Raw genomic sequence first — 25,019 nt, 5'->3', positions numbered from 1 at the left:
GCTCACTGGAACAGATGCAGCTCTACATCAACGATCGGTCTGGAGATTACACTACTCCAATCAGAACCGCAGATCGCATCACTTCAATCAGAATTGCAGTTTTCCGACCACTCTGTGCCTTCCACAATCTTCGCAAGCTTGACTTCAGAGCCTACTACGACTATGTCTTGCGATGGGATGATGCTACCCTATTGCAGATGGCTAAGGCCTGGCCCCTCCTTGAAGTGTTACATTCCAACAAATATGACCATTCGAGTCGTGGAGTCACTCCAAGTGCCTTCATCTCGCTGTTGCAGCATTGCCCGCGTTTAGTCTCGGTGGCCATTATTGTGAACTGGTCTACTATTGATGGGTGTGCTGTGTCACGGGATACTCCCTACCGAGGATTTGCACACAAGACAATATCTGAGGTATTCTTTGGCAGTCCGAGAATTCGCCATCCGACAAGGATTGCCGCTTTCATCTCAGCCATCATGCCCAGTTTGGAATCAATCGTTACATGGCACCCGGAATTTGGTGATAGGAAACACCCGGACTCCGAAAAATACTCCACTAGGTGGAAATGCGTCCAGGACTTGATCAAGATTTTCTCCGCAGTGCGCGAGCAGGGGAGGAGAATGGCGCTGAATGCACGTGAGGAGGTCGATGGAAACGAAGGCCCATACAACCACTACGGAATCGCACAGTTCGCACATGAGCCCGAAAATGGAGATGCGGCAATTGATGGAGGTGGCAATGATGAAGACGGGGAGGTTGCTGAAGCGGATGGCGGAAGCGAAGGTGAATCAGAGTATACGTCTGACGAATCCTCAGAGGAATAATGAATTAAGACATGGTCAATGACGTACTGAATTCCTCGCAGTTCGCGTTCCAAGTTATCGAAATAGAATCTAGTATGCAGAGGACGACGTTGGTTCAGATGTCCTTGCAGCTTTTTGTGCCCTATAATCGTTTTGCCTTACTGCCAGAACTACATCTTTGCGAGTCACTTGGAGCAGTTCTGCTTGGAGAATCACATTAACATTGTCTCGACTACCGTGCTATGAATACTCGATGTTCGCGATCCTCGACATATCCTATTTCTGAGCGATTTGGGCGAAGGCGCGCAGCGCCTCCCGGTCCCGAGTTGCGTGTCCTGCCAGATAAAAGGTGAGCTGCGGTTCCCAAATGTCTAGGAGTTCGACGACGCATCGAGCGAACCGAAGATACCCATAGAACTAGGAGGAGGATGGATGCTTACATGAAGAACCCGTCACCGAATGCGGGGCATTGTGTGCCGCAGGAATTCATCTTGAATGGCAGGCGTTGCTTGAAGGTATGGTGCGAGAATCTGAGCGTGATCTCGAAGATAGATCTGGAAGGCATCACTGGCCCATCTTCCCATCGTCTTGACGACTTCGAATGGGATGTTTCGGAGGAGGTATTCCAAGGTGGCGCCTATTCTGATAGCGTGGCCTTGCAACGGGTCAAGGCCAGCATCCTTTGCAGCGCGAGCGAGCCGTGTGATGAACTTCGTTTTTGTCAAAGGACGGTTGTGCCTCGCCGAACTTATAGGAAAAGAGTGCGATATCGAAGTGGGGGTTGTTGATGTTGAGATGGTTGGATAATGCTGCCTCAGGATCAGTAGGGCCCTCTTGTTTCGCCCAGAAAACATCCTCCCCATTTTGCGATGTTTTCGTGCGGGGCAAATGAAAAACTGTAGTCGCGAGCCCATTGCGGTCTGTTTCATGGCGAATGTCGGATCGTTTGACATGAATGGAGGGATCGAATGATGAAAGGGTTCAGACCGTGAATTCTCCAGCTCTGGCCATTGAATAAAAGGCTGTTGTGAGACAGCTACCCACTGCGGCATCGAGAGGGTTGTTGGGGTCTAGTTTCTGCAAGATGCTAGTTATGAAAGCCACAGTGTAAGGTGGTCTTTTCTTCCTTCTTGATGACGAGGGCGTGTGGTTCTTGGCTGCTCTTAGCATGGCATCTATTTTGTCGTCATCTAAGGACCATGATTTTCCATGTAAGATGTGCCATGCACGAATACCGTGGACATAACTCGATATAGTTTTCCCTGAATATGATCCGGCTAAGTCTGAAATAAAAGCTGAAATGAGTTCAGAAGACGCTGGTGCACGCATGGCTTCGTTGATGGAATTTGAGTCACAGTATACATGGTAGGCAAGGATGCCACTTCCATATGCCTCCTGGGTGCTGCCGGCCCATGCGTGGATCATGACATCTTGAATGCGCTGTGCATCGGCGTGAGGAAGGGAAGATAATGATTCGTCATCAGTGGCTGGTCGCCATAGACGGAGCCTGTCCTTAGCTGCACAATGGGGTCTTAGGACGGAAACCCGAGGGCTGAGATTAGCAGGATAAGCCGCAATAAGCTTGCGTCGCTTTAAAGAGCTCTTCTCCTTGGCGACGGAGCTCGTCGTTGAGGTGCTCAGCTGATTCTCGCGAGCGGGCTCGGTCATTGACATGTGGGAGCGCTTTGACGTTCTTGCTGCATGCATGGCACTCAGAAGGGATAGCGGGATCGTCGAAGTTTGTGATGAAGGGTTGGAGTGGCTGGGGAATGCTAATTGGGGGAAGCAATAGGTCTGAGGGAGGGTAGATTCCCCTGGACGGAGCGTCTGCTGGTGTTGTAGTTACTGGGTACATAGCGCGTGAGGAAAGTGCATTGTGCGGATGCAGTGAGCTCATGGATCCTTTTGAAGACAGTATTGGTGGCTCTGTTGCGGCTACGCCCTTTCCACCACCCTTCGACAACTCCTCGATTGTCCCCGAATATTTTAATGCAGCTGCCCGTTGGGCATGAACCGAGGAGTGCAATAATGAGGAATTCCATACCGACAGCCCTCTGCCCAGCCAATGTCTCTGTCCTCGGCTTTCCAGCCTGGGAGGAGACATCAGCAAACCCAGGGGTCCTCTGTACAACCCTGGACAGTGCTGGACAGAGCCACAGAGCCCACAGAGAGGGTTCTCCTCTGTGCAGCTCTGTACAGAGTCGTACAGTGTAATGTATGATACTGTACAGAGCTGCACAGAGCGGTACAGAGTGTTAGCTACACTGAGCAAAACAATACAGAGCATTGGGTAGGCCAGACAGGAATACTGCAGAATGCTCACAGCATCACTACAGAAAGTGCACAGTAATTGAAACCAAACAAATCATGATGTCATTGTGTCATACTACAATCAGGTATCCTACAAAATGCTAAAAACACGATCAGTCCAGTTGGAGTTTCAAGCCCCAGTCATGGCGCCTGTTTGGATCATCGCGAGTCAGGATTCTTGCATAGCCGTCAGAAAATGATACAAATGATAAAAAAAGCTTCACAATACCCTGCAGTACGAGCCCATTTCTTTCTGGCGGCCCGGCATTTCTTTGCATGATAGTGGTCCTTCTGCACATCATGGTAGAGCTGAATGACGCTGTTGTAGATGGGTTGATATAAATCGGCGACGAATTTCATTTGCTTGTAAGTACCGGTCTTGTACTCGTCGATAGCGGCAGCAAGCTAGTTAGAGGGGAGCTTGAGGATGAACACCATTAATGAGGTCGCGCGCGCAAGCAAAGTAGTCCTTGACAAATGCTGGACAAGACCACCCTCGTTGTCTTCGTCCCTTTCGTGGTCCTCCTGTGCACGCATCTGGAGTGCGAGGTCAAAACGCTCCACCTTATCACGACGATCGAGGTGGGCGACACACTTGCGCGTCGTAGTCGTGATTGTTCCCTGCCCTCGCTGGCTCCTTCACAACCTTGATGTGCGCATGTTCAGTGGGGTCTGCAGACCACTGCATGACAGCGCCGTGTGAACAAATACTGGGCACTACCCCCTGCAGCAGCTCGAGCTTTGGAATCGCCCATGGCTTATCCCCACCCCCCTTCCTTCCCCCGCCGAGCACCAGCGTCAACGATAGACTGTTTGAACCGATGAAAGACTTTAAGACAGCGGTCTAAATCTACCACTTGCTTGTCGGTGAAATGCGGGGCTTGAGCGAGGTATCTAAACTCCAATGAGGGGCCCGAATAGCAGATATGAAGTCGGCAGGGGCAGCACCAGCAATCACGCCAACGATATACCGTTTGAACGTTGCGATGGTCTCGCCCGGTGGCTTGCTTCAAAGCAGAGATTCCCTCCTTGAATGCACGGTAACCAGTGCACACCTGGAGGAGCGCAAAACGAAAATCAATTTCCTGCGAGCCAACCACTGTTGTGCACCAGAGACGATCATGGTCCCAGAACATTTTATGGAGATGGTGAAGTAGTTCTGGAGTGAGGAAGGAGGAAGGATTTGCGGTAAGCCAATTCCTCCAGAATGGCAAGTCAACACCGTTTAGATTGTAGCGTTTGCATGCCTCGAAGAACGGGATGAGATCGGAAGGTGAGATAGATGTTATAATCGCTGCAATGTTGGCAAGGGTTGATGATCCATCACGAGGAGGGTGTCGGATTGGGTCTCCAAAGTCTTCACGGGTAGCCATAGTGACAGGCGATGAGTTCATAGTGGCGCATGCAATTACAAGTTCCTCCGGAGTATCTGCGACATAAGCAACGAGGGGGGTGAAGCAATACCTGCTAAAACCCCGTGGATCACTCATCATAACGCCAAGACGGGCAGCCTGCTTCAATGGCTCAACAACGAGGTCGATACATTGGTGAAGTAAACGGTCTGCGAGAACCCCATGCATGCGCTTGTTCCTGTGCAAGAACTTTGCAACAGGAAGCAAAGCAAGTGGGATATATGCATGTAAGGAGCCTTTGGCATGCACTCCAGGATCAATATTGGCGAGACTAACAAGAAGTGGATGCGCGTAACGGTTGCCAGCGATGTTGCTGACCTTGGTCTTGTCCGAGGAGAGGACTACACCAAGGAGGGATGCACCTTCAGGTAGGTCTTTCTGTGGTCTTGTTAGTTATACAGAACGAGGAATCAAGACACGAGACCTTACCTGAAGGTTCCAAGCATGATCGCCTGTCATGAAACCATGATAAACTCGAACCGCACGTTCGGCAGACTCGTAAACCTTGCATGGGATGAAATCAAAGCTGGCGGCCAACAGTGGGTGACTGAGAAGTGACTGCAAGCACTCGATTGCGTCCCGATAAAATATTTGAAGGGTTTTTGTCGTTGGAAACTCGGTAGTGATTTTTTGATACTTCCATTGAGGGGGAGCTGGGAGCAATTCAACACATCCTCGGAGTTCTCGCGAAGAGCGAAATGACAACGGGAGTGTTTTGGTCTGAACATAAGTTTAGACGAAGAAATTTAGAGGATAGATGAACTCACAAATTCAAGATTGAGGTACTCGTCGATTTCGGCCATGCTAAGATCGGACCGAAGAATATACGATGCCATCTCCCAGTCCGGTTTGCTAGCGAAAGGAAAGTATTGGTTTTGCTCCCTCTCTGCAGCATATTCATCCTCGTTGAATTGGTCCATGAAAGTCTTCCCAACACCCCACGTCTTGCCTGCACCGTCATAAAACTCCACTTCTTCACCGTAATCTGCCTGCGAGCCTGAAGACCCATACTCCGCTCCAGTGTCTGCATCAACTCCATGGTCCATATACTCCGGGTCAAAGGTCGGGTCCGTGTCGTTGTGGAGAGGAAATTGAGGACTTGGAGCTTGTGCTGGTCTTAAGATGCGAACTAGGTTACCATCCCACTTGTAACAGTGAGAAGAAGGCTGATTCAGGTGTTGCAGAAAGCGTCCCTCATTCTTAAAACGCTTGCTGCAGGAGGGGCAGCGCATATCGAAGGTGCGAAGTAAGTCATTGAACTCATTTGGATTCAATATTGTCCCGGCAATTTCCGGGACGACGCAAACTGTAACTACAATGTCGAAGTGTCGTTCAAGCTATGCCTCACCATCTCAATCATCTCAATCCCCGTATTCGCTATGTCGAGGCCAACAAATCTCAGATTCTGTAACTCCTTCCGACATCTCAGATGATACATCTGACTCCTCGGAAGTGTATAATATGGTGAGTTATGGGCTGGATTCTAACACTTGCCTTGAATCAGTTTTATCTACAGTACATACGCCGCTACCCAAATGAACCATTTGACGCTTACATGGACTCAATGCCGGAGACTTCAGAGGAAGCATCTTACCTGCTCGAGATGGCACGAGCTGATCTCGAAGTTCGACGTCTCGAGAAGGACCTTGCTGAGCGGCTTCTTCATCAATTTCGCATGCGCAAACACCACCTACGACTTCGAGCGAAGAGGGCAAAGAGAAATTTTGGAGATGCGGAAGCTAATGTAGGGCGCACACGCGCTCTCGTGGTGAGGTGCGGGTTTGTCTGCTCAGAGCGGTCACTTTGGTCTCCTCGTCCAAAATCCACCATCAAGTCATGTAAGCGAATTCGTTCTTAAAATCGGTATGCAGTCGCTGATGAGTACAGCTGATTAGAATATCTGTCTGTTGGATGTTGCATTGTGACCATAGCCTTGTACTGTGTACATGATTGTCAATACATATACGCATTGCACATTTTATATTTTAGCTATCTGTTGAAGTACTTTATTAAATGAATATAAGTTGTCACGCTGTGAAATGCATTCTCCGAGATCTCGTGTTTTGATGAAGACCAGCAAGATATTGATATTAATCTATAATTTACATCACATTTTATCGCCTGACCCTGTGCACTGTGCGAGACTGTGCCGCACTGTCACTCTGTGCGCTCTGTGCGCTGTACCACTGTGGGGCTGTGCTAGTTGTGTCGCTGTGGGAATCTTGTATCCAAAACCGGTAGTTTGCTGATGGATGCCACGCTCGCCATCTGCCGTTGATCCAAATCGCGATGCCAGTGCCTGAGCTAGCATCTGAGTAAGCCGAGGGGTCAATGACTTCGACGGGCCCTGGGATTGGCCGAGAGACGAGTGATTGAGAGAGGCTGGCTTTCCACCACCGGAGGTCATCACCTGTGTGCTTGGGGGGGGAACGAGGCATGTGTGGACGGTCGTGAAAGATGGATAGCATGGTTTCGAGAGAAACGAGGTAAGCTCTTCCCGCTGGGAGGACCAGAGAAGCATGTAAGAGTTTCCCATAAAGCTCCTGGACTTCCCGTAGTGTGTGCGAAGACCGAATCTCCCATTCCCTGATAGCTGCCACATACTTCTCCTTCTTGCTCTGTGGGATCGAGATAGAACGCGACTCGATGTCCCAAAGGAAACCGATAAAAGGGGCACATGACGAGAAAAGGATGTCCTTTGCCAGTTCCCAGGGTATTCCAAGAATTTTGGATAGGCGGTTGATGTCGTCAAAGCAAAATGTGAAGCGAGCATCTTCTGGTGATCGCGGGGAGGCTGTTGAGAGATCAATGATGGGAAATGAACAGTCTTCGTCAAACTCTTCAATTCTGCCGTCAGGCATGGTTGAACCACGATACCATTTTCGACCTCCTTCAATAAGCATGCCACCATTTCGTGCAATGATAGCAGCACGAGATTTGCGCAGGTTGTTGTAGCTGGCAAGGTGCTCTCGCAGAATCCGAATGAATAGGTGATCATCCACCCATTTGGATACAGGACCAATTCCTTGTGATCGGAATATGTCTGCACCAGCATCTGCAACCTCGCCATAGGTTCCCGCTGATGCCGAGAACCCGAAACAAAAGCTAGAATCAATTGCAAAGCTGTCTTCTCCTGTCCTGATGACCAAGCCTGGCCATTGAGAAGGATGAAGAGGTACTGTGCGGTAGGCTTCAGCTACGTCACGAACAGCTGCCTGAGATCCTGGGGGGAGAGACCAGATGAGTAGACAGATTGTTGATGCTGTGCCCCACGTGCATGGATATAAGTTAGAGTCGATAGAGGAATTAATGGATGATACTGTAGCTGATGGACGAAGCGGGAATGAGAGGTTTTGTACGAGACGGAATCTTCCTGGCTTTCCCGGCTTAGGAACCATGGAGAGTGGGGCTGTCTGAAAAGGACCAATGAGTTCTTCAGTCTCTGATTTAGATATAGGTCCGATATAACGACCAGTGGAATATTCACGGTCCAGAATGGCAGTAAAGGCGTCAAAATGTGCATGTAGTGAGGGGTTATTAGGTGGGGTATAAGTTTGAGATATGGTTGGGACGCTGCCCATGAAACCAAAGCGAAAACCATTCGGAATATGTGCATATTTACGTATGAGATTTGAAGAAAATGAGAAACTGCAGCCAGGCCTCAGGCCTATAGGGAGTGATAGCGTTAGATGCTCTCGCTTTGAGGGCAGTCTTGAGCTCCGTGATCCTTTGCTCCGCATCCTGAAAATTCGTGCACGTGAGTTCGAGAGGGGTTGGTGCATCCCTTGGGTCTCTGCCAGTCGTAGCAGATTTCGAGGCCCTCTGGATTGACCAAGTGACCCTCTGCGTTTCGACGACATCGAGTCTTGGTTCGTTTGTCCATAGGAACTCGGATGCGCATTTGTGGATGGGGTGACGGAACCGGCCGAGGCATAGGGCGCAGGCTGATGGGCTGGTTTGGCCTGCGCCCGCTGGAAAAAAACTGCTGCGACTTCTGTGGTTTCTTTGCCATTTGGTTAGCAGGGCGGTACGGGTGATAGCGGCCATCATTCACAAGAGGGTACCGTCTCTGCATGCCCGTTTCGGCTGGAACTCATGTCTCTCCCCCGAGAACGGAAGGAAGTGTTGGGAACTGCAAGCGAGTTTTGCAACTGAGTGAGATAGAGCAAGCATGAAAGGATTCGAGTAAGCCAGGGTTCGAACAATTATACGAAAGCAAAGATTTGGTTAAACCATGGTATACAGGGATGTGCGAAAGCAGTGTGGGCATAAGCGAAGCAGCGGTTAAGTTGTTTGAGAGGGACACAGGAAAGCGGGAGCACAGGAGTTTGTGTCAGCATGAGGGTAGATAGAGCGGCAGCATAGCGAGCGCAAGCAAGGGAGAGCGGAAGACAGAAGACGAAGTCATATATGTGTTAGCACGTGGGAAGCAGATGGGAATTGTACCCCGAAAGCAGGGATAGCCAAGAGTGAAAGCATTTAGACAGCCAGCAGGGTCCGTTTCCGAAGTGAGATTGAATATATGAAAGAAATTGGTCAGTGATCGAATGTTGGTGGGTGACGCACTACGCACCATTTTGAGACCCTCATCTCGTTCAGCCTCCCATACGTCGTCAGATATCGAGTTGTATAGGGCATTATTGAATAAACCAATGTTGAACCCTTGGTCTTGCGCTAAGCGATCATGCCATTCACGGCGCACAAATCCTGCGTAGCGAAGCAGAGCCTTTTCTCCTCGTGGCCGCATGCGATGCTCATGGTTGGTAATGAGCGTGAAAAATAATGCTAAAGCCTGCTGATGCTTTTGCGGCCAGTTGTTCTTTTCAATGTGCACAAGAAAGCTGGTCTTTGCGAGGTCAAACTGCCGCCAAGATAGGTCATGATCCTGTAGAGCCTTCTGAGAGGCTTTGAAAGACGCGATCGTCTTGAGGGCAACTACACCATCCACTTTGGCGAAGCCAAAAGCGTCATCTGAGTCTGACGTGGACCTAGAGGTGGTGGAAGCCTCGTGGCAACCGTCAGGGCTAAAGTACCACAATTCTACATACTCCATGTTCTTGATCCTTTGGATAGCATACTGGGATGGGCGAGGTATGATAACGTCTGCAACGAGAGCCCCTTCATCAAAATCGTTGATCTTGGGCTTTTTCTTCTCAGCTTCGCGCCTCTCTAGCTGTTCCTCGGCCTCTTTTTCAGCTCTCTCGTGCTCTAACTGTTCTTGCAGGGTGCGAGCATCTTCCTCATTCTGTTGCTGCCAAAGGATAATGCGTTCCTGGCGCTCGAGTCTCCAGCCTTCAGCCATTTGCTCGAGTGCATCTTCTCTGGCCGTGCCCCCTGCCACAAGGGCGTTGAGCCATCCCGCGTATGCTGCTGACTCGAAATTGGGCTGCGCTTCCAGCGCTGGGTCTGCTAAGATGCGTTGCATGGTAGGCCGGGTGAATTCGGAGAGTGTTTGCTAAGAGTGTGTTTTGGAGAAATTGACTGAGTGTTTCTAAGAGTAGTAGCAAGAGTAGGAAGAACGGAGAAAAGAGAAGGAGGAAGAACGTCGTCGTTGAGGACGACTGAGACGATACGGCGCGACGTTGCAGTACGAAGTCAGAAGGTTCGTACTGCCTCCGACGCTTGCGCAAAGACTTAACTCTATTCCTACACTCGTTCCTCGTTACATAATAGACTATCAACATCTGGACAAAAGTCCCACGATATAATGCGATGTTAGATAGCTTTGGTGTGGAATCGCCAGTAGTTGGTCTCCTGACCAGGTGGTAAGCTCCCTGTCGTAAGCACCGCCTTCTACCAACCGCCTGCCTCGCGATGCTGCCTTTGCGTGGCACACCGTGTCATGCTTGAGCAAAACGCTTATTTCTCAGATGAAGCATACTTTCTGACAGGTCGATAGAATCTTCAAGATCTCCAAAACCACTCATGCATGAGTGTTGGTGATGTTGGAAACAGTGGTCGCACTACTCCTTCTGACATTCTTACGAATTCGAGGTGTCATGAATCTTGCTATTATGAGCTGCAGGTGCCTGTACCTGCTCTATGTATCTGGTAATCCGCTGTAGATGGCCCCAAAGTCTCAAAGACATTCGACAATCAGATTTAATCGCATCATCGTTCACAGTCACTGAAAAATCCGAGAATAATTCGCATATCACAAATTTGAGACAATAATTTAGGGTCACCTAGAAATGTTTACAAACATCCACCCATTCATCCATGCATCTTTTACTCACGACGTCGCCACCTGTGGACCTCCAATCGACATGTCCAAAAATTGGTTTTGTAAACCATGCACGCTGCCATGCGCCCCGGGACCTTGTGGGTACTCACCCGACGGTGAACTCCCATACCCTGGCGCTGACGGCGGACTCTGAGCGTAGCCGCCTGCTGCGGGCGGCCCATAACCATCGCCTGCCGGCGGCGCATACCCATGCCCCTCAGACCCTGGTCCAGCATATCCACTCTGTCCAATTGGAGAGAGCTGTTGTTGACGTGGTGGAGAATGATAACTATACGGGGCAGGGCCACCTGCAGTCGTAGATGACGTCCGTTGCAGCGAAGATACACCACCAGTTGCACTGGTCGGCGACACCTGCGGGGCAGATGCAGGATCTTGGTAGTATGGCTGCGAGGGGTATTGGCTTTGTTGGGGGTTGGGGTTCATGTACGTTGCGTGCTGGGAGGTCGGCGATTGATGCATGGCTTCCTGGTGTGCAGGTGGTTGCTGAGCCTGAGCTTGGTATGGATCCAGTGATGATTGGTGCGATTGAGGGATTTGCTCTGGCGGTGATGATGCATCACTTACGCCTGGCACTGAAATAAAGTACACCGCCCCAGCAGTATCCGTCCCACCCTGCGCATAGTATTGCGCCCATGCTTGAGCATTTGGATCTGGATATGTTGCATTTGGATCGAAAACGTAGGGCGGGCCAGCACTTTGAGGTTGTTGTTGCTGAGTTTGCGGTTGCAGCTGTGGCTGTGGCTGTGGCTGTTGAGCATGTACTCCGGGCGAATACTCAGCAGGTTGTTGTGGTTGTGGTTGTTGCTGTTGGGGATGAAGTTGTTGTTGAGGCTGCTGCTGAGGTTGCTGCTGAGGGTAAGGCGATTGCGAAGTCTGTGGGTACGGTATCTGTGCAGGCTGAGGGTACGGTGCCCCGCCGACATGGGCGCCGTAAACTTGCCCTTGTTGGTATGCATATGCAGGGTCGGGGTGTTGCGGTGGTCCAGGATGAGGCTGGGGTGGGGGCTGATGCTCGGGCTGATGCTGGTAAGCATTATTGGGGCCTCCATACCCATATGGTTGGGGTTGGTCATAACCGTATCCGTAGGGTTGTGCTGGGTGCGGACCGGAATCGTACACTGCAGAGGATAAGGATATCTGGTAATAACAGAGAGCCGTCTTGCTTACTGGTGGTGTGACGCGCAAGGCTGTCTTCCATTATCCGATCAAATATTGTGCGTGCTTTCACAAAGGACTCGTTCATCGATACCAAATCAGCTATGTGATTCGTTAACACGATTTGAGTAGCATACAAGGGAAAGAAACCGCACCCCGCTTCTGGTTGTACTTGTCAATGAGCTTGACAATCTTGGGACGGAGGGCCATGCATGAACGGTATAATTCCTGAATTTCCTCGTTATCGGCTAGGTTCTCTCTTGAAGCATCCAGATTCCTCAGCATTGACAATAATCGATCGACGTTCGCAGCTTGAGCGAAGACAGCTGCTTCTTGCTCTGCCTCACGTGCAAGCTCAGCAGCAGTTGGCTCAGGGAGAGGTTCCTACGCATAGCGGAATCAATAATGGAATGATAAACGCATGGAGCAGAACGGGCGCAATAGCAACGATTGGGAACATGTTAGCCGATCATATGATTAAGTGGGAGTAAAGAGACTTACAACATAATTCACAGGGAATATTCCTGTACGTCCCTTCAGTTGCCCTCGCCACCAGTCTTTGTAACCTCGATCAACAACCTTGATCACATCACCTTTTTCAAAGGCGAGTTCGCCCGGTTCCGTAGGCTCAAAGGTGTGCAGAGCGCGGACACGAGTGACTACTACTGTTGAAACTTGGGACGGTAGCGACGATGTCGAAGAGGCAGCCATGGCTGGTACTCCGGCACTTGTGGGAGAATATCCCGATGTTGTTCTGGCATTTGAATGATGACTATTTGGTGTGTACGCAGGAGCCTTTGGACTCGGCGACTGCGCTGGGAAATACCCAGATGCATACTTTGCAGCTGCACCAGAGGGACCAGCTGAGGCAGCAGGTGCATAAGTAGATCGCCCGCCCTTGTCACGCATGCTGATTTCGAGGGCCCGCTGGAGTTCCTCCTCCTCCCGTCGCCGTGCCTCGTCGTCAACACTGGGAGGGGCTGGCTCGGAGGGGGTTTCGAATTGATAGCCTGTGAGCCGAGGGATGAGTTGGGATACCATAGGGTGATGCATGAAAGGAGAGAACGATGGGGATCATGGTTGGTGTGGAAGGGGGTGGGTCAAGGGAAAGGGGATGAACGTACTCTTTGCTTTCAGATTGTTGTAGCAGTCCTCCATAATTCCTAGAGTAGGGTCGTGTTCAAACTCTGCTGTCCACATCGCAATGAGGCTGAGAGCCCTCCGACGAACTTTTTCATGTGTTGTCTGTTATGCATCCGAATTAGTTTAGTCAGAAGCATAACATGGAGTAGTGTCAAATTGGGACTGAAGGATAGTCTCAACGCAGGAGTATACACGTACCCGATCAACAATAAGCTTCTCCAATGCCCCAGTAAATGCCCGGCTCGCAAGCTCGCGATGAAGGTTGATACCACAATTCTTTGAGAGAGACTCTCCTAGCGAGAGTGCGTAGAGTTGTACATTGGGGCTCCGGTGGGCCAGACGCTTTAAAAGTGCTGCGATCACGTTACGGGCACTACCAAACATAATTCACGTTAGGATCGGTTATTATGTACCAACAAATTGATTGGTTTGAGATCGTAACAGTGATAAGCTCACCCTTGTTCACCGTCGTCCTGTACTTTATCACATAAATTGAGAATGACCTCCCAGTTCTCGCCTGTTAAATTCTCGTCGGTAGCCTTGGCTGAGGCATTCAAGACATGGTATTAGAATATAATGGTTGATACAGTGAGCATCGCGTACGCACCCACTATATCATCATAAGGATTTGCTTGATTTGCTTTAAACATGGTTGCTCTAAGCTACCTGGTCGTTGAACAAGATGACGAATGTAATTGCTAGCGGTAACGGGTTACAGGGACTCTGAGCAACTGCGCCTGCGGAGGCTGTGCTGTGCCGCAAATACCCGTTCCTCCCAACGCTATCTTAGTCCCCAAGTCATACATATACCGTCGCATACAATCACTCATTTTTCCATTCTACAAAGAATAATGGCGGCCAGAAGTAAGTCTGATATGGATCACAACACAAGTTAAACGTTTACTGATTTCTCATAGTTCCCCGTAACTTCCGCCTCCTAGAAGAGCTGGAGAAAGGAGAGAAAGGCATAGGAGATGGCAGTTGTTCGTATGGTCTCATGGATGGCGACGATATAATGATGAGCAACTTGGAATGGAACAATTCTTGGCCCGGGACACGTATGTGCTTCCAGTTAGTATTATATCGCTTGCTGATCGATGCACTTGGTACTAAATTCTTCGATCTGCCACTGTGTCGCATGTCTTCTCTTAACGCTTCTCCGGATCTCTTCGGTGACACTCTTCTGCCTTTATTATCTGCCCTTGCAAAATACGCCGATTTATTTGCACAACACGCCGCAGACTGTCCACGAGAACCGTATCTACAGCCTGAAGATCCATTGTGGTAACGATTACCCCGAAAAGCCACCCACCGTTCACTTCCCTCTCTCGTGTAAACCTTCCTTTTGTATCTCAGATCGATGGCAAGATTGATCCTATGAAGCTCAATGTGCTCTCTCAGTGGGGGCGGGACAGTAGTATCGAGACCATCCTCGTTGGTGTCAGGAGGTATGCACCTATCCTTTGTTATCTTGATTTCTCTTATCAAGAATTTGTGATCATGTTACTGATGTCCTGCCTGCGCAGGGAGATGGCGACAGCCAACAATCGGAAGCTTCTCCAGCCTCCAGAAGGGAGTACCTTCTAGAGTCACTTTTATCATTCGAAGATGGACTATCAGCTGGTGGCTTGCAATGTACAACACAAATTATACAAGACGAAAGTGTACCTCAATGACTCCGAGGCATTAATATTTGCTAACGGGGCAATATATGACATGTCAGATCTAAGTTTGTCGAACCCTCTCACACTTTCATACACCGCTGCCAGTGTTCCTTCTTATCTCGAGTGGCTTCTATTAGAAGTATCGGTATGCGTCTTCGAGTTCGCCCATCCCCATCCACAGGATATCGAGAAAGAGCACGCAACATCAAGTTAGTATTCTCACTGTTCAGGCAAAAGGGCAATTAGATCTCAGTCTGCGTACTACACGCTGGTCTACTAGCGGGTATTAGAAATACCCTGTCAAATATGACATGAGCACTGCTTAGATATACCCGTTCTCTCCCCCAACAAAAACGTACATAGTAAGCTGCTGTATCTTTAGTGTCCTCTGCCGTCAACTGGAACGTTTTATCAGGAGCTATATCTTTGGCTTGTGCAATGACATTACGATCTGATGCAATTCTCTCGTATTATCCCATCGGTGCTGTGTCCAAGACGATGTATTGCAAAAACACGTGAAAACAAGCTCAATCTCTCCAGGAGACACTGAGCGATTTGCGTGGAGACTCCGGCCCGGATCGCCGTCAGGATCTGGCAGGCAACCCAAGGAGATCAGAAATGTTGCATGATCCTGACCATGGCGCTACGTTAGTTAGTGGGATATTAGATCCCCTGGTGGCAGAGCGTCAGAGCAAGAAGTGACTAGAATTGGGCCATTCCTTGCGCTTATTGAACAGAGACCAATTGGGGACTTTAAGTTTACGCGTACATGCAACCAGCGACACTGCAGCAGGGCATTCAAGAATTCAAGTTGGCAGAAAAGTGGACGTGCATTACTCATTCGCATATGCTAGACATTATGCCTAACTATTATAGTGCGGTGCACAGGTAGGTGCAGGTGCACTGGCAGGCTGTCTGAAAAACAACCGCGTGTAACAAGGCTAAGCAGCCTGATTGAAGTATGCATATGAAACACGGGCGCCATTATACATACTTCGCAGTGACTCGACGTCGGGGAGTAAGAAAAAAACGAAATTGCAGGAAGAAATTTCAAATAGTTGACCGTCGATAGCTTATGCATTGGGTCCTGCCGGAGCTGGGTAGATCATGATGATATTGAGTACTCGATGATGAGCCCAGAGAAACTGAAGCTTTCCCGAGCAATAGGAAATACGCCATGGATTGGAGCAAGAAACCCGTGAGTAGACAGTACGGTCACAGCCGGCCCGATCATCATGATCTGCCAAATTTGAAACTCCTCGCTTCGCCTGCTGGTGGCACGCCCAAGATCGACCACCGAGTCGGGCCAGACTCGATGATCAAAGCAATTACCAGCCTAGGGGGAACTAGGAATGCACATGTATCTCAAAACGCTCTTCCGAAACCTCGCACAACGTTCTTCAGTTCACACAATAGAGCGGCCATGTAGCTCGAGAGGAACTTGACAAGAATTTTGAGGAAATGGGTTGGAGATTCTCTGAGGAGGGAAATCATTAGGTTAGTGCATGTAAAGAAACCTGATCTGAAAGACTGTGGAAAAGTGCTTCCAAGGTGTGTAAATCCATCATCGGGTCCTTTGAGAATCAGCTGAGCTCAACTGGCGAACTTGCAGTCACGTCCAATTATATCCTCCCCAGCTTTTCTTATGCATCGAGGAACAGCACACCCACACCCACTTACGCATCCTTCCATGACTATAAAAAGACTTTGCTCAACTATGTCGTTTAATCTCATCCTTGCGATCGAGGTCCAGCATCATGTGGGCCTTTATGTCGCTCCTACTTACAGGTGTCGCCCAAGCAGCTATCCCTAATGCCATGCTTCGTGGCATGCATTCTCTCCCAAAACTCTCTGTGTCTGAACGTTCCCGCACTTCATTGAATGGCACAGCGCTCCCACCCATTACGACCGTTTATCACTTTGACCAGCTCATAGACCACAATGACGCAGGGCTCGGAACTTTCCAGCAGCGGTACTGGATGAACTGGGAGTTCTATGAGCCTGGTATGTTGAGAAGATGGAGGTGTGCTCGATGTTAATGCGATGTATTGAAGGTGGACCCATTGTCTTGATGACGCCTGGAGAAGGTAACGCAGATGGTGAGTACTATGTTACCCATTTTGTGCCTTTCTCTCAAGCACTTGATTTTCATCAGGCTACGAGGCCTACACTACCAATGAGACCATCAACGGTCTTATTACTCAACAACAGAATGGTGCAGCCATCATCATCGAACACCGTTTCTTTGGTTATTCCAATCCATACAATAACCTCACGTCACAATCTCTCGCGCTCCTCACCATCCAGCAGGCCATTGATGATCTCGTGTATTTTGCGACCACAGCCAACCTTCCCATGCCTGGGGGTGATGCTGTAAAGCCAGGTCAAGCGCCGTGGATACTGATCGGAGGAAGCTATTCAGGGGCCCTCACGAGTTGGACAATGGTCAAGTGAGCCGAGAAATAACTCTGTTGTTTCAGTATATTGATCGACACAAAGCAAACCGGGAATTTTCTGGGCTGGATATGCATCTTCTGGCGTCGTAGAGGCAATCACGCAAGTCGCTTTGATGCAATCGGTGCTCATTTCTTTGTTGATGATTCTCCTTACTTTGTCAACCAAAACAGCGACTATTATGATTATTTCACCCCCGATTCGCGAGCACATGCCACAGAATTGTTCCTCTGACGTGGAAGCAGTGATCTCCTACCTGGATGACATGTACGCGGTTAGCGACACCGCTGGAATACAGACGCTCAAGGAGACATTTGGCCTCGGCGATATTGTACACGTAGTGGATTTCGCCGCTGCACGTGAGTCGTCTTCTTTGTCTATGACAGAGGACGCAGGTTTTGTTACCTTATTACCCTAACTGACCCTGCTCGGACCAACAGTTCAGTCCAACCTGTTCGATTGGCAATCTTTGCAGCCTGACGTCGGCCCAGGAGCAATATTCTTCGAGTTCTGCGATGCACTTGAAGTCAAGGATGGCGTGAGCGCCGGACCGCAGGGATGGGGACTTGATAATGCTATCTACTCTTGGGGTAACTTCTGGAATACCACATACTACAACAACGGTGGGCGGTCCCCCTGATTTCTGATTGACGTGGCTAAACTTGATAGTAAAGTCTGTGGAGACGAGAATGCTGAGTACGTATCTTTGGGACATAGGCGTCCGGATTGGCTGACGGTGAAATTAGAACCTGTCTTGGGACGTATAACACGAGCCAGCCATACTGGACTAATGTCACCGTGAATAATGCAAACAGGTCGTGGTTCTGGATGGTGTAGGTATTCACATTCGCTTTAATGTCCACGTTGACAGTCATTCCAGGTGCAACCAAGTCGGATGGTATCAGGTTGGCCCTCCCGAGTGCGAGCCTGCCATCGTGAGCCGCATCCTCCAACCTACTTACGACCAGGTAAGTACAATATGACTTGAAAGATGACCATTAGTTGACATCATCATCAGCGTCAATGCGTCAACATGTTCCCTGAAGCATTCACCTGTCCACCTCAGCCTACTACGGCAGAGACGAACGCAATGTACGCTGGTTGGGACGTGGATATCCCACGTCTCTTCTTCGCTAATGGCCTGCGTGACCCTTGGCGCGAGGCAACTGTCTCTGCTTATGGGCTCGATAAGCCCAACACTACCAGCAGGCCAATCTATGAAGGCAATGGGTTCCACTGTACGGAGTTGATGGTACGGAATGGCATTGTAGACACGACAGTCGCGGCCGTGCAGGAAGCAGGACTGATGTACATGAAGGAGTGGCTTGCTGAGTGGAAACCTTCTGTTTGATGGCTCGCCATAGATCTCATGGACGGGTGGGTGTTTGGTCGTAACTTATACATTCTAGGTTATGATGAACGTCTGGTGCTGCCAGTGATTCCTTCCGAAGAATGAGAATGCGACACTCTTCACATCGAAAGTCTCAATTAATTGGTTTTATTTATTTTCTGTGTTACATATACGCCTCCAGAGAAAGTGGGTAGCCTGAGCTCTGCGCCAACTACAGGAAATGTCTATTGATTTGGATTTCGAATCCACGGTGAATGACACATTGCTCTGTATGTCGCAAATTAAATCATATATTGATTAGTGGGATGGATTCTAGGTGATGGTTTGTGGTTCTGTTGTGAGCTAGTATACAATGCAGATAGTATGAAGATGGATTTATGTATACGGGTACTGTTTGTTTCTCAAAGATCTCCGCTCAACTAAAATACGTGCAGTTACATGATCTCTAGTCTCCTGATGTTCATCATGTCGCCAACAGACGCCATGTCTTTAACTTGCGCGATAATGTTACGATCTGACGCGATTCTCTTGTATTCTCCGCCGCGCTGTCGCGCCAGCAAAAATGCGCCAAACGGCTGTCCAAGGTGAACAATCAATCGCAATGCCCGCGAGTGAGACTCCGAATGAACCGGCTCATTTTCTGAAGGGGGCAGCGTAGATTCGGACACGGACAAATCTTCCACGCTCTCCGTATCGTCTGCAGGGTCAGGCAGCTCAAGGAGATGACGGGTCCATGTGCGGACAAGCAACAACGTGCGCCAAGCTGGCAACGGCAGTGTCCGCGAGAATTGAGGCAGCTTGTCTTCCGTGGTTATATCTAGGTCATGAAGCCCATCTGCCTTGACTCCGTACGTGCAACGTCTCTCCTTGTTTTGGCCAGGCTTCCGCCTGACTTCTGTGACGGGAAACACAATGCAAGGCAGATGCAACCGGCGGTGTGCGAACCGTGGAGCGCTCAGGCAGTCGAGTGTCTGATACAACCTCGAAGCCGAGTCTAGAGCAACTGCGCATCGTAGAGAAGAGACTGATGACTGAATGTCTTCTTCTGATAGAGATGGCAGCTCGCATGGGGGAGCTTTGTACGAAGTGATGTCGGCTGGTAGACAGCTATTGAACGTCGATGATTTCCCGACCCAGTCTAGTGCAGTGATATCGCCTGACTGTGCTATGACCTTCCGGATAAGCCGCCCAAGCGCGTATTGTTTCTTCTCGCCATAATCCACACGTAGGCGAACGCCGAAGACACCGGATAATGAGTAAGCGATGTCTTCCTGCAATGTTGTGACACGCGTCGACGCCCACTGGAGTGTCTCTCTGGCGCATTTCATCCCGGGACGGAAGGCCACAATGGCTTCTCGATCTATGCCTGTCGCACACTCCAACTCCTGCATGATCGCGACGGACTCCTTATGATTGGGGAGAGCGATCGTCGAGGTATAGAGTCCAATCTTTCTGATAAAAGAGAATGACTTTGGAAGCGAGGAGTTCTTGAGCTGTCCATCCGCGTGTGTTCCAAGCGCTATTTGTCAATGCGCCGGACTTCGACGAGGGTGGGACATCTGACAGGTAGATGATCGTAAGCGCCGAGTGTTGATACCAGGCAAACATGGAGATGATTGCTTCTTGGCGCTCGACACTATTGGTCTTGTCGATGCAGCACGTATCGCTCCATGCCCAGCGATATCCCGCACGGCGAGCGATTTTGCAGAATGATTGCAACTTCACCATGCTGCCAATTGGATTCAGCTCGTACAAGACCTTGTCCTGAATATCCTGCAGCAGCGGGCTCCTTCCTTTCCCACCTGTGTGATAACATGGCATAACGGAAGTACGCCGCGACTGTTTCTTTGATGCGTTTCATTCTGAAGTCTGTATGCGTGATTGTTGATGACACAAGCTCCTTGTACTCTACACTCGTTTTGAAGGCGCTTATCTGCGCCTCTCGGTCACATAATAGTCCGGTGGTGGTGTCGAGTACACGAAATGGAGCGTTTTCCAGATGAGCATCAATGACCATTCGAATGTCACGTGCTGCTTCAGATGGATTAAGATACTGCTGACGCAGCTCTGCAAAAAGAGTTAAGCATGTCGACACTTGCATTATTGGGAACTTACGTTGGGCCGGAACGTCGGCGGCATCGTCCAATTTGGACATCACACTTTGGAAGGCCTGGATCGCTTCATCATAGCGTTGTGCACCATGAAGCGCTGTGTGCTTTAAATTGTATCCAAGATGAGATGAAGGGTTGAGTTCGATGACCTAAGTATTACCGCAATAAGCATCGATTATGAAATGATAAATGTCAATGCCATCGCACCTTTTGCGCATCGTAAAGTGCTTCGATCCATAACATTTTTCCCGATTTGGCCTTACTGCGCTTTGCGAAGATGGTATCAGATGCAGAACCCAGCTCGATCGCTGCTGAGTATAGGTCAATAGCTCTGTCATAATCGCTTGCAGCGAAGGCAACATCTCCGTTGGCAGCACAGAGCTCGCTGCATTTTTGCTTGAAAACTGAATGAGATACAGGTGAGGATGGTGAAATAGGTGATATGACTGAAGACTTGCCGGTAGACCAATCAAGGGAGTCGGCCTTCGCAGTTACATCACCTACATGCATCATATGCTGATACGATCCGATGGCTTCCCACAGTCTACCCATCTGAAGGAGTGCATGGCAACGTTTTTGGTTTGCAGTCATCCACAATGACGCAAGGTCCCACCCAAACAGCTGCAACATAGCGCCAAGTTGAACATGAAAAGATTTTCGGTTGCATATCAACGTACCACCACAAAGTCGTCATATCTAGAATGAATGGCCGATCGAGATGAGAAATGTTCATCTTGACAACCGCAGTGAAGTGGTCAGCAGCTTCATTGTGACGCCCACCATCTAAGGCATTGATTACCAGTTGGACTCGTAAGTACGCCTGATGTCCAGATAATCAGTGTCGATATACAAGCTAAGGCATCACCGAGTCTCACTTCTACAATACGACATGCAAGGATATCGTTCCGGCAAGTGGCAGCGAGCTCTTGTACACGTATAATTGCTTCCTCATGCTGACCTGCATTGAAGATTGCGATAGCCTGAAAACCATGAAGACAGGAGTATGTCGGAATAATTTAACGTGCCTTGATCAAGAGAAGAAAAATCACAATCTTTGAATCTTCGTTCGCGAACGTGAATGCGAGATCAAATGCTTGGATCGAATCCCGGATGTTCCCTTTCCCGCCGAGGGCGATGCCCTTGGAGATACAGCCTGTCAAGGAGGGTTTGAATGCTGATGGACTATGTCGTGATGAGAGTTAGCCTCTCATAATGATCTGTGGTGGGTCAGTATATCTCACCTTGATCGCATCCTGGAGCGCATGGTCCCAGTGGTGCTTACGTGCCATAACAAACGAGCGATTAGCATACGAGGCGTACTTGTTGGCATTGGCATTGATATCTTGTGTGAGAAGTTTTTCAGCAGTAGACAAGTCCCCCGCGATGCATGCATTGCGGGCGGGCGTGTCAATGGCGAGGATCTGGCACATGAAGCATGCTCAAATTGCATTTTCAGAGTAAAACATGCAGACGTGCCCTAAAATCAGAGTCTTGAGCCTTGAAATAAAAAAGACAAGATATGAGATGGGGCATGGACGAGAAAACAACGGAAAAATACCTTTGGTGCCGGTGCATTGAGAACTTTCTCTGGTAAAGCATCCTTGGGTACTGCCTGCTCTGATATCATCATATCAATACCATCGAGGATGTGCTTGTCGTCCATGGAGAAAGTGACGCAGTCCGTCAAGTGTGGGTGTTGGAAAATGGCGATGGTCTGTCGATCTGAGAGCTGACAGAAGTGAACATGCGTGTCCTCAGATGCGGAAACGACAGGTATGCCAGTGGGATGAATGGCAATGACATTGATGTCGTTAGCACGACCTGTCCAGCAAGAGGGTTCACCGACCTGCTGCCAGCTCAATGCATCCCGCTCCCGTATGGTCGGATCCCCATTGCTAGCTGAGAGTTGGCATGAGATAGCACGGTTATTGTGTGCACAAGGCGATGGTGCAGTCGGGAGGTACCACAAGTGAAGGGGATATCTGAGCGGTTCCCCATTGAAACCTTGGGTCAAGACAATGCTTTCCACTTGGCCATCCGAAAAATGTCCACTGACGAGAGGTTGGGGGCGCATACCCTGCGACGGGACTTTCGACAGATGACACTTGACCGTAATGATATTTGGACGCTCTGCAATTCATGAGTATGGCTGTAATGAGACAATCCGCCGAAGATTCACCTTCTTTGGGTGAGAAGAGGACAGCAGAACCCGTGATAACTTGCTTCTCACCAGCTGATGGTGTGGTAAAATCTGGGGTATGAGTTGCCAAAACACATTCTTTTTGGCGGCGTGGCCAATCCTGAAGATTGTCACTGAGGGCGTCCATCACGCGACCGTCGTAAAAGACTTACGCTTTGGAGGTGTTCGGAAGTTTGGCAGCAGTTACACCGCATCGAAGTGGGCCTGCAGCACACCTGCAAGGGTACTAGGGATAGGGGGAAAACAAGATTAAGATGAGTCCGTAGGAGATAAAACAGTGGTTCGTTATGGAGCTCATGGCGAGTCCGTTGAGCCTAAATATGGCTGGAGTGCGCTTAGGTTACAAGGTTTAGGAACTTTAGGTCGACTTAGATTCCCCTCACTGAATCACGGTATCTGTGTGAGAGAGGTGAAGGCTATTAAGCCCGCATGAAGAAACGTGAGTTGTGCGGGATGACGGGATCGGAGTTTGAGGCTTTGAGGAGAAATCATAGTTTAAGGCCTGAAGGCCTGATGAGGCGATGTTCGGATCCAGGCACTGTCAATCTGCAGACTGTGCCAGTTGTAGGCTGAGCTAAACGGGATGAAAAGACGAATCGATGGGTAATGCACATGTCCTGTATCCGCATTGATCCCGCTCTCTAGTTTGGTTCCCGTTGTGAATTATAGCCTGCTTCAGAATCTTAGCATGAAAGAAACGACTTGGGATCGGAGTTTAAGATTTGAAATTAATCGATTATGTAATCATTAATCAGGAGGATCCAGGCACTTTACCACGGTAGCTTTCCAAGAGGACGGCCGGCTGCTCCCTGTACTGCATGTCCACCGGTAGCGCCCCATATGCCCTCCAAATGACTCATCCTATGGTCCTAAATGGTTCGCCCCACACATCTGTAGAACAATCGGTAGCGCCCCGAGAGGCCCTGGATCCCGGTTGCTAGACAGCCTGACGACAAACTTGAACCTCCGACTAACATTTGGTTTCCCTAAACGAGCATGGTTGACTGCGGTCCGACTGTTGAACCGGTCCATTCGGAATCGCTATGTACATTGAGTAACTGCAACTTCCCTGCGAAGCAGTCACTAGTACTGTCCGCATTGAATGCTGGACGACACCGTCACTGATTCCGAAAGACTGCCAAAAAAACTCGACGGTCGATGAGGAGCCGGTCGGTGTTCCAAGGAGAAACCCGTCGTTGTAGATGCACCTCCCTCTGCGGTTGCCGCAGTCCGAAGTATAGCTGATACAGATGAAGCTAGGCCTGCGTCTGCTTTTCCCTTCGAAATAGAGGGAGAACCGCTTCTGACGTGTCTCATATTTCTCAGTCAGAAGTTCAGGACACAGACACAGTCGTGGAAGCTCCTCTTCCTTCGAAACAAGTACCGCCAACACCGCCAACAAAGAGTCTACGGCTGCAGCTAGCCAGAGGCTCCACGGAAGTTCATCAACCTCGTCCTGCGACGCCAAGCACACCTGCAAAAGTAAATGGCCACGACGAGCTCCGACCTCAAATGCCATCTAGTGCTCATAGTTCATCATCCGCTTCGTCTCACAAACGTTCCATTACGATTTTCAAGGGTTACACTGTTTCTGTAGTTCTCATTTTTTTCTGCCTTAGAGATCATTCTGGCTTCGAAGTAGGCCAAACGATCCACACCTCTTCGCGAGGGCGCACACAATGCCTTGGAGATGGTACGTGTCGGTCAAGGTGGCAATCGTCCACGTGAAAATTTTGAGCCTCTACGGCTGGCATGCGAGACGCGCAGCGAGAAACTCATGATAGCGAGTCTGAACTGTATACCCAAGCTCATCTACTACTCGTTCTTTACGGAGCCATCATCTGGGCACAAAACTCATTTTGGCACTGCAGGAAGTCTACAGGACATTTATATGTACGCTTGCCAGTATCAAGGAACTTATATACAATCTTGGAACATCCGCGCTCAGTGTCTCAGACAGCCGGTATCAGACTCTAAAACCGTGGAACTGCAAATTTTTATTTTACGCACTTTTAAAACATAAATTTATCTTTCTCTATAGGGAGGAAACAGCTGGTATGGCGAGATCATTGCATCACAGTTCTTTGTACAGCCTCACAAAAAGCAGAACCGATGTACCTAGACTAGAATCCAGTAGCACGAACTTGTTGCGGAAACTTTCCTTTTTGGTATGTT

At 49.5% G+C, this 25,019-nt stretch overlaps 7 protein-coding genes across 7 annotated transcripts; 4 read left to right on the top strand and 3 right to left on the bottom strand.

The window, feature by feature from the left end:
* Positions 1 to 350: 350 nt before the first annotated feature.
* On the top strand, positions 351 to 614 carry DFJ58DRAFT_629028 (uncharacterized protein; the record flags this gene model as incomplete). The annotated part of the gene is made up of 1 exon (XM_041381170.1): positions 351 to 614. A coding segment is annotated over one exon (264 nt), but the record flags the coding sequence as incomplete, so codon positions are not given.
* A 2,609-nt stretch (positions 615 to 3,223) lies between these two features.
* Positions 3,224 to 5,754, bottom strand: DFJ58DRAFT_736154 (uncharacterized protein; the record flags this gene model as incomplete). Its single annotated transcript, XM_041386751.1, has 8 exons — positions 3,224 to 3,287; positions 3,340 to 3,515; positions 3,546 to 3,647; positions 3,706 to 3,919; positions 3,965 to 4,113; positions 4,166 to 4,900; positions 4,952 to 5,242; positions 5,290 to 5,754. 8 exons carry the CDS (start codon positions 5,752 to 5,754, stop codon positions 3,224 to 3,226), a joined length of 2,196 nt encoding a protein of 731 aa, XP_041235965.1.
* An 85-nt stretch (positions 5,755 to 5,839) lies between these two features.
* DFJ58DRAFT_736153 (uncharacterized protein) lies at positions 5,840 to 6,380 on the top strand (the record flags this gene model as incomplete). The annotated part of the gene is made up of 2 exons (XM_041386750.1): positions 5,840 to 5,986; positions 6,039 to 6,380. 2 exons carry the CDS (start codon positions 5,840 to 5,842, stop codon positions 6,378 to 6,380), a joined length of 489 nt encoding a protein of 162 aa, XP_041235964.1.
* A 4,141-nt stretch (positions 6,381 to 10,521) lies between these two features.
* On the bottom strand, positions 10,522 to 13,766 carry DFJ58DRAFT_710910 (uncharacterized protein). The gene is made up of 8 exons (XM_041383831.1): positions 13,672 to 13,766; positions 13,521 to 13,608; positions 13,263 to 13,437; positions 13,046 to 13,166; positions 12,423 to 12,931; positions 12,077 to 12,305; positions 11,934 to 12,023; positions 10,522 to 11,884 (listed from the first exon to the last, which is right to left on the bottom strand). The coding sequence occupies exons 1-8, from the start codon at positions 13,712 to 13,714 to the stop codon at positions 10,755 to 10,757; spliced, it is 2,385 nt and encodes a 794-aa protein (XP_041235963.1). The 5' UTR covers positions 13,715 to 13,766; the 3' UTR covers positions 10,522 to 10,754.
* A 65-nt stretch (positions 13,767 to 13,831) lies between these two features.
* DFJ58DRAFT_822551 (ubiquitin-conjugating enzyme/RWD-like protein) lies at positions 13,832 to 14,793 on the top strand. The gene is made up of 5 exons (XM_041392070.1): positions 13,832 to 13,928; positions 13,982 to 14,139; positions 14,306 to 14,377; positions 14,421 to 14,512; positions 14,591 to 14,793. Exons 1-5 carry the CDS (start codon positions 13,916 to 13,918, stop codon positions 14,649 to 14,651), a joined length of 396 nt encoding a protein of 131 aa, XP_041235962.1. The 5' UTR covers positions 13,832 to 13,915; the 3' UTR covers positions 14,652 to 14,793.
* A 1,208-nt stretch (positions 14,794 to 16,001) lies between these two features.
* Positions 16,002 to 18,703, top strand: DFJ58DRAFT_822544 (serine carboxypeptidase S28-domain-containing protein). The gene is made up of 11 exons (XM_041392069.1): positions 16,002 to 16,279; positions 16,341 to 16,732; positions 16,783 to 16,827; positions 16,884 to 17,178; positions 17,228 to 17,288; positions 17,391 to 17,541; positions 17,623 to 17,805; positions 17,857 to 17,878; positions 17,929 to 18,015; positions 18,063 to 18,150; positions 18,201 to 18,703. The coding sequence occupies exons 2-11, from the start codon at positions 16,486 to 16,488 to the stop codon at positions 18,531 to 18,533; spliced, it is 1,512 nt and encodes a 503-aa protein (XP_041235961.1). The 5' UTR covers positions 16,002 to 16,279; positions 16,341 to 16,485; the 3' UTR covers positions 18,534 to 18,703.
* Positions 18,704 to 22,127: 3,424 nt separating this feature from the next.
* Positions 22,128 to 23,083, bottom strand: DFJ58DRAFT_670959 (uncharacterized protein; the record flags this gene model as incomplete). Its single annotated transcript, XM_041382909.1, has 3 exons — positions 22,128 to 22,774; positions 22,824 to 22,944; positions 22,997 to 23,083. Coding segments are annotated over 3 exons (855 nt in total), but the record flags the coding sequence as incomplete, so codon positions are not given.
* Between the last annotated feature and the right edge of the window lie 1,936 nt (positions 23,084 to 25,019).

Source organism: Suillus subalutaceus (assembly GCF_016647625.1).
Source record: "Suillus subalutaceus strain FC151 chromosome Unknown DFJ58scaffold_252, whole genome shotgun sequence".
Taxonomy (NCBI): Eukaryota; Fungi; Basidiomycota; class Agaricomycetes; order Boletales; family Suillaceae; genus Suillus; species Suillus subalutaceus.
The sequence above is the reverse complement of the archived record's forward strand: the minus strand, read 5'-3'. Positions and strand labels throughout refer to the sequence as shown.

Coding starts and splice junctions, on each gene's coding strand:
- DFJ58DRAFT_710910 (XM_041383831.1), bottom strand. CDS start 13,714: ATGTTTAAAGCAAATCAAGCAAATCCTTATGATGATATAGTGG. Junction 13,609..13,671: donor TCCTTATGATGATATAGTGG/GTGCGTACGCGA, acceptor TGAATGCCTCAG/CCAAGGCTACCGACGAGAAT. Junction 12,932..13,045: donor CAACAATCTGAAAGCAAAGA/GTACGTTCATCC, acceptor CTCGGCTCACAG/GCTATCAATTCGAAACCCCC.
- DFJ58DRAFT_822551 (XM_041392070.1), top strand. Junction 14,140..14,305: donor CACGTATGTGCTTCCAGTTA/GTATTATATCGC, acceptor AACACGCCGCAG/ACTGTCCACGAGAACCGTAT. Junction 14,513..14,590: donor ATCCTCGTTGGTGTCAGGAG/GTATGCACCTAT, acceptor CTGCCTGCGCAG/GGAGATGGCGACAGCCAACA.
- DFJ58DRAFT_822544 (XM_041392069.1), top strand. CDS start 16,486: ATGTGGGCCTTTATGTCGCTCCTACTTACAGGTGTCGCCCAAGCAGCT. Junction 16,828..16,883: donor TGGAGAAGGTAACGCAGATG/GTGAGTACTATG, acceptor GATTTTCATCAG/GCTACGAGGCCTACACTACC. Junction 17,289..17,390: donor TCGTAGAGGCAATCACGCAA/GTCGCTTTGATG, acceptor CCGATTCGCGAG/CACATGCCACAGAATTGTTC.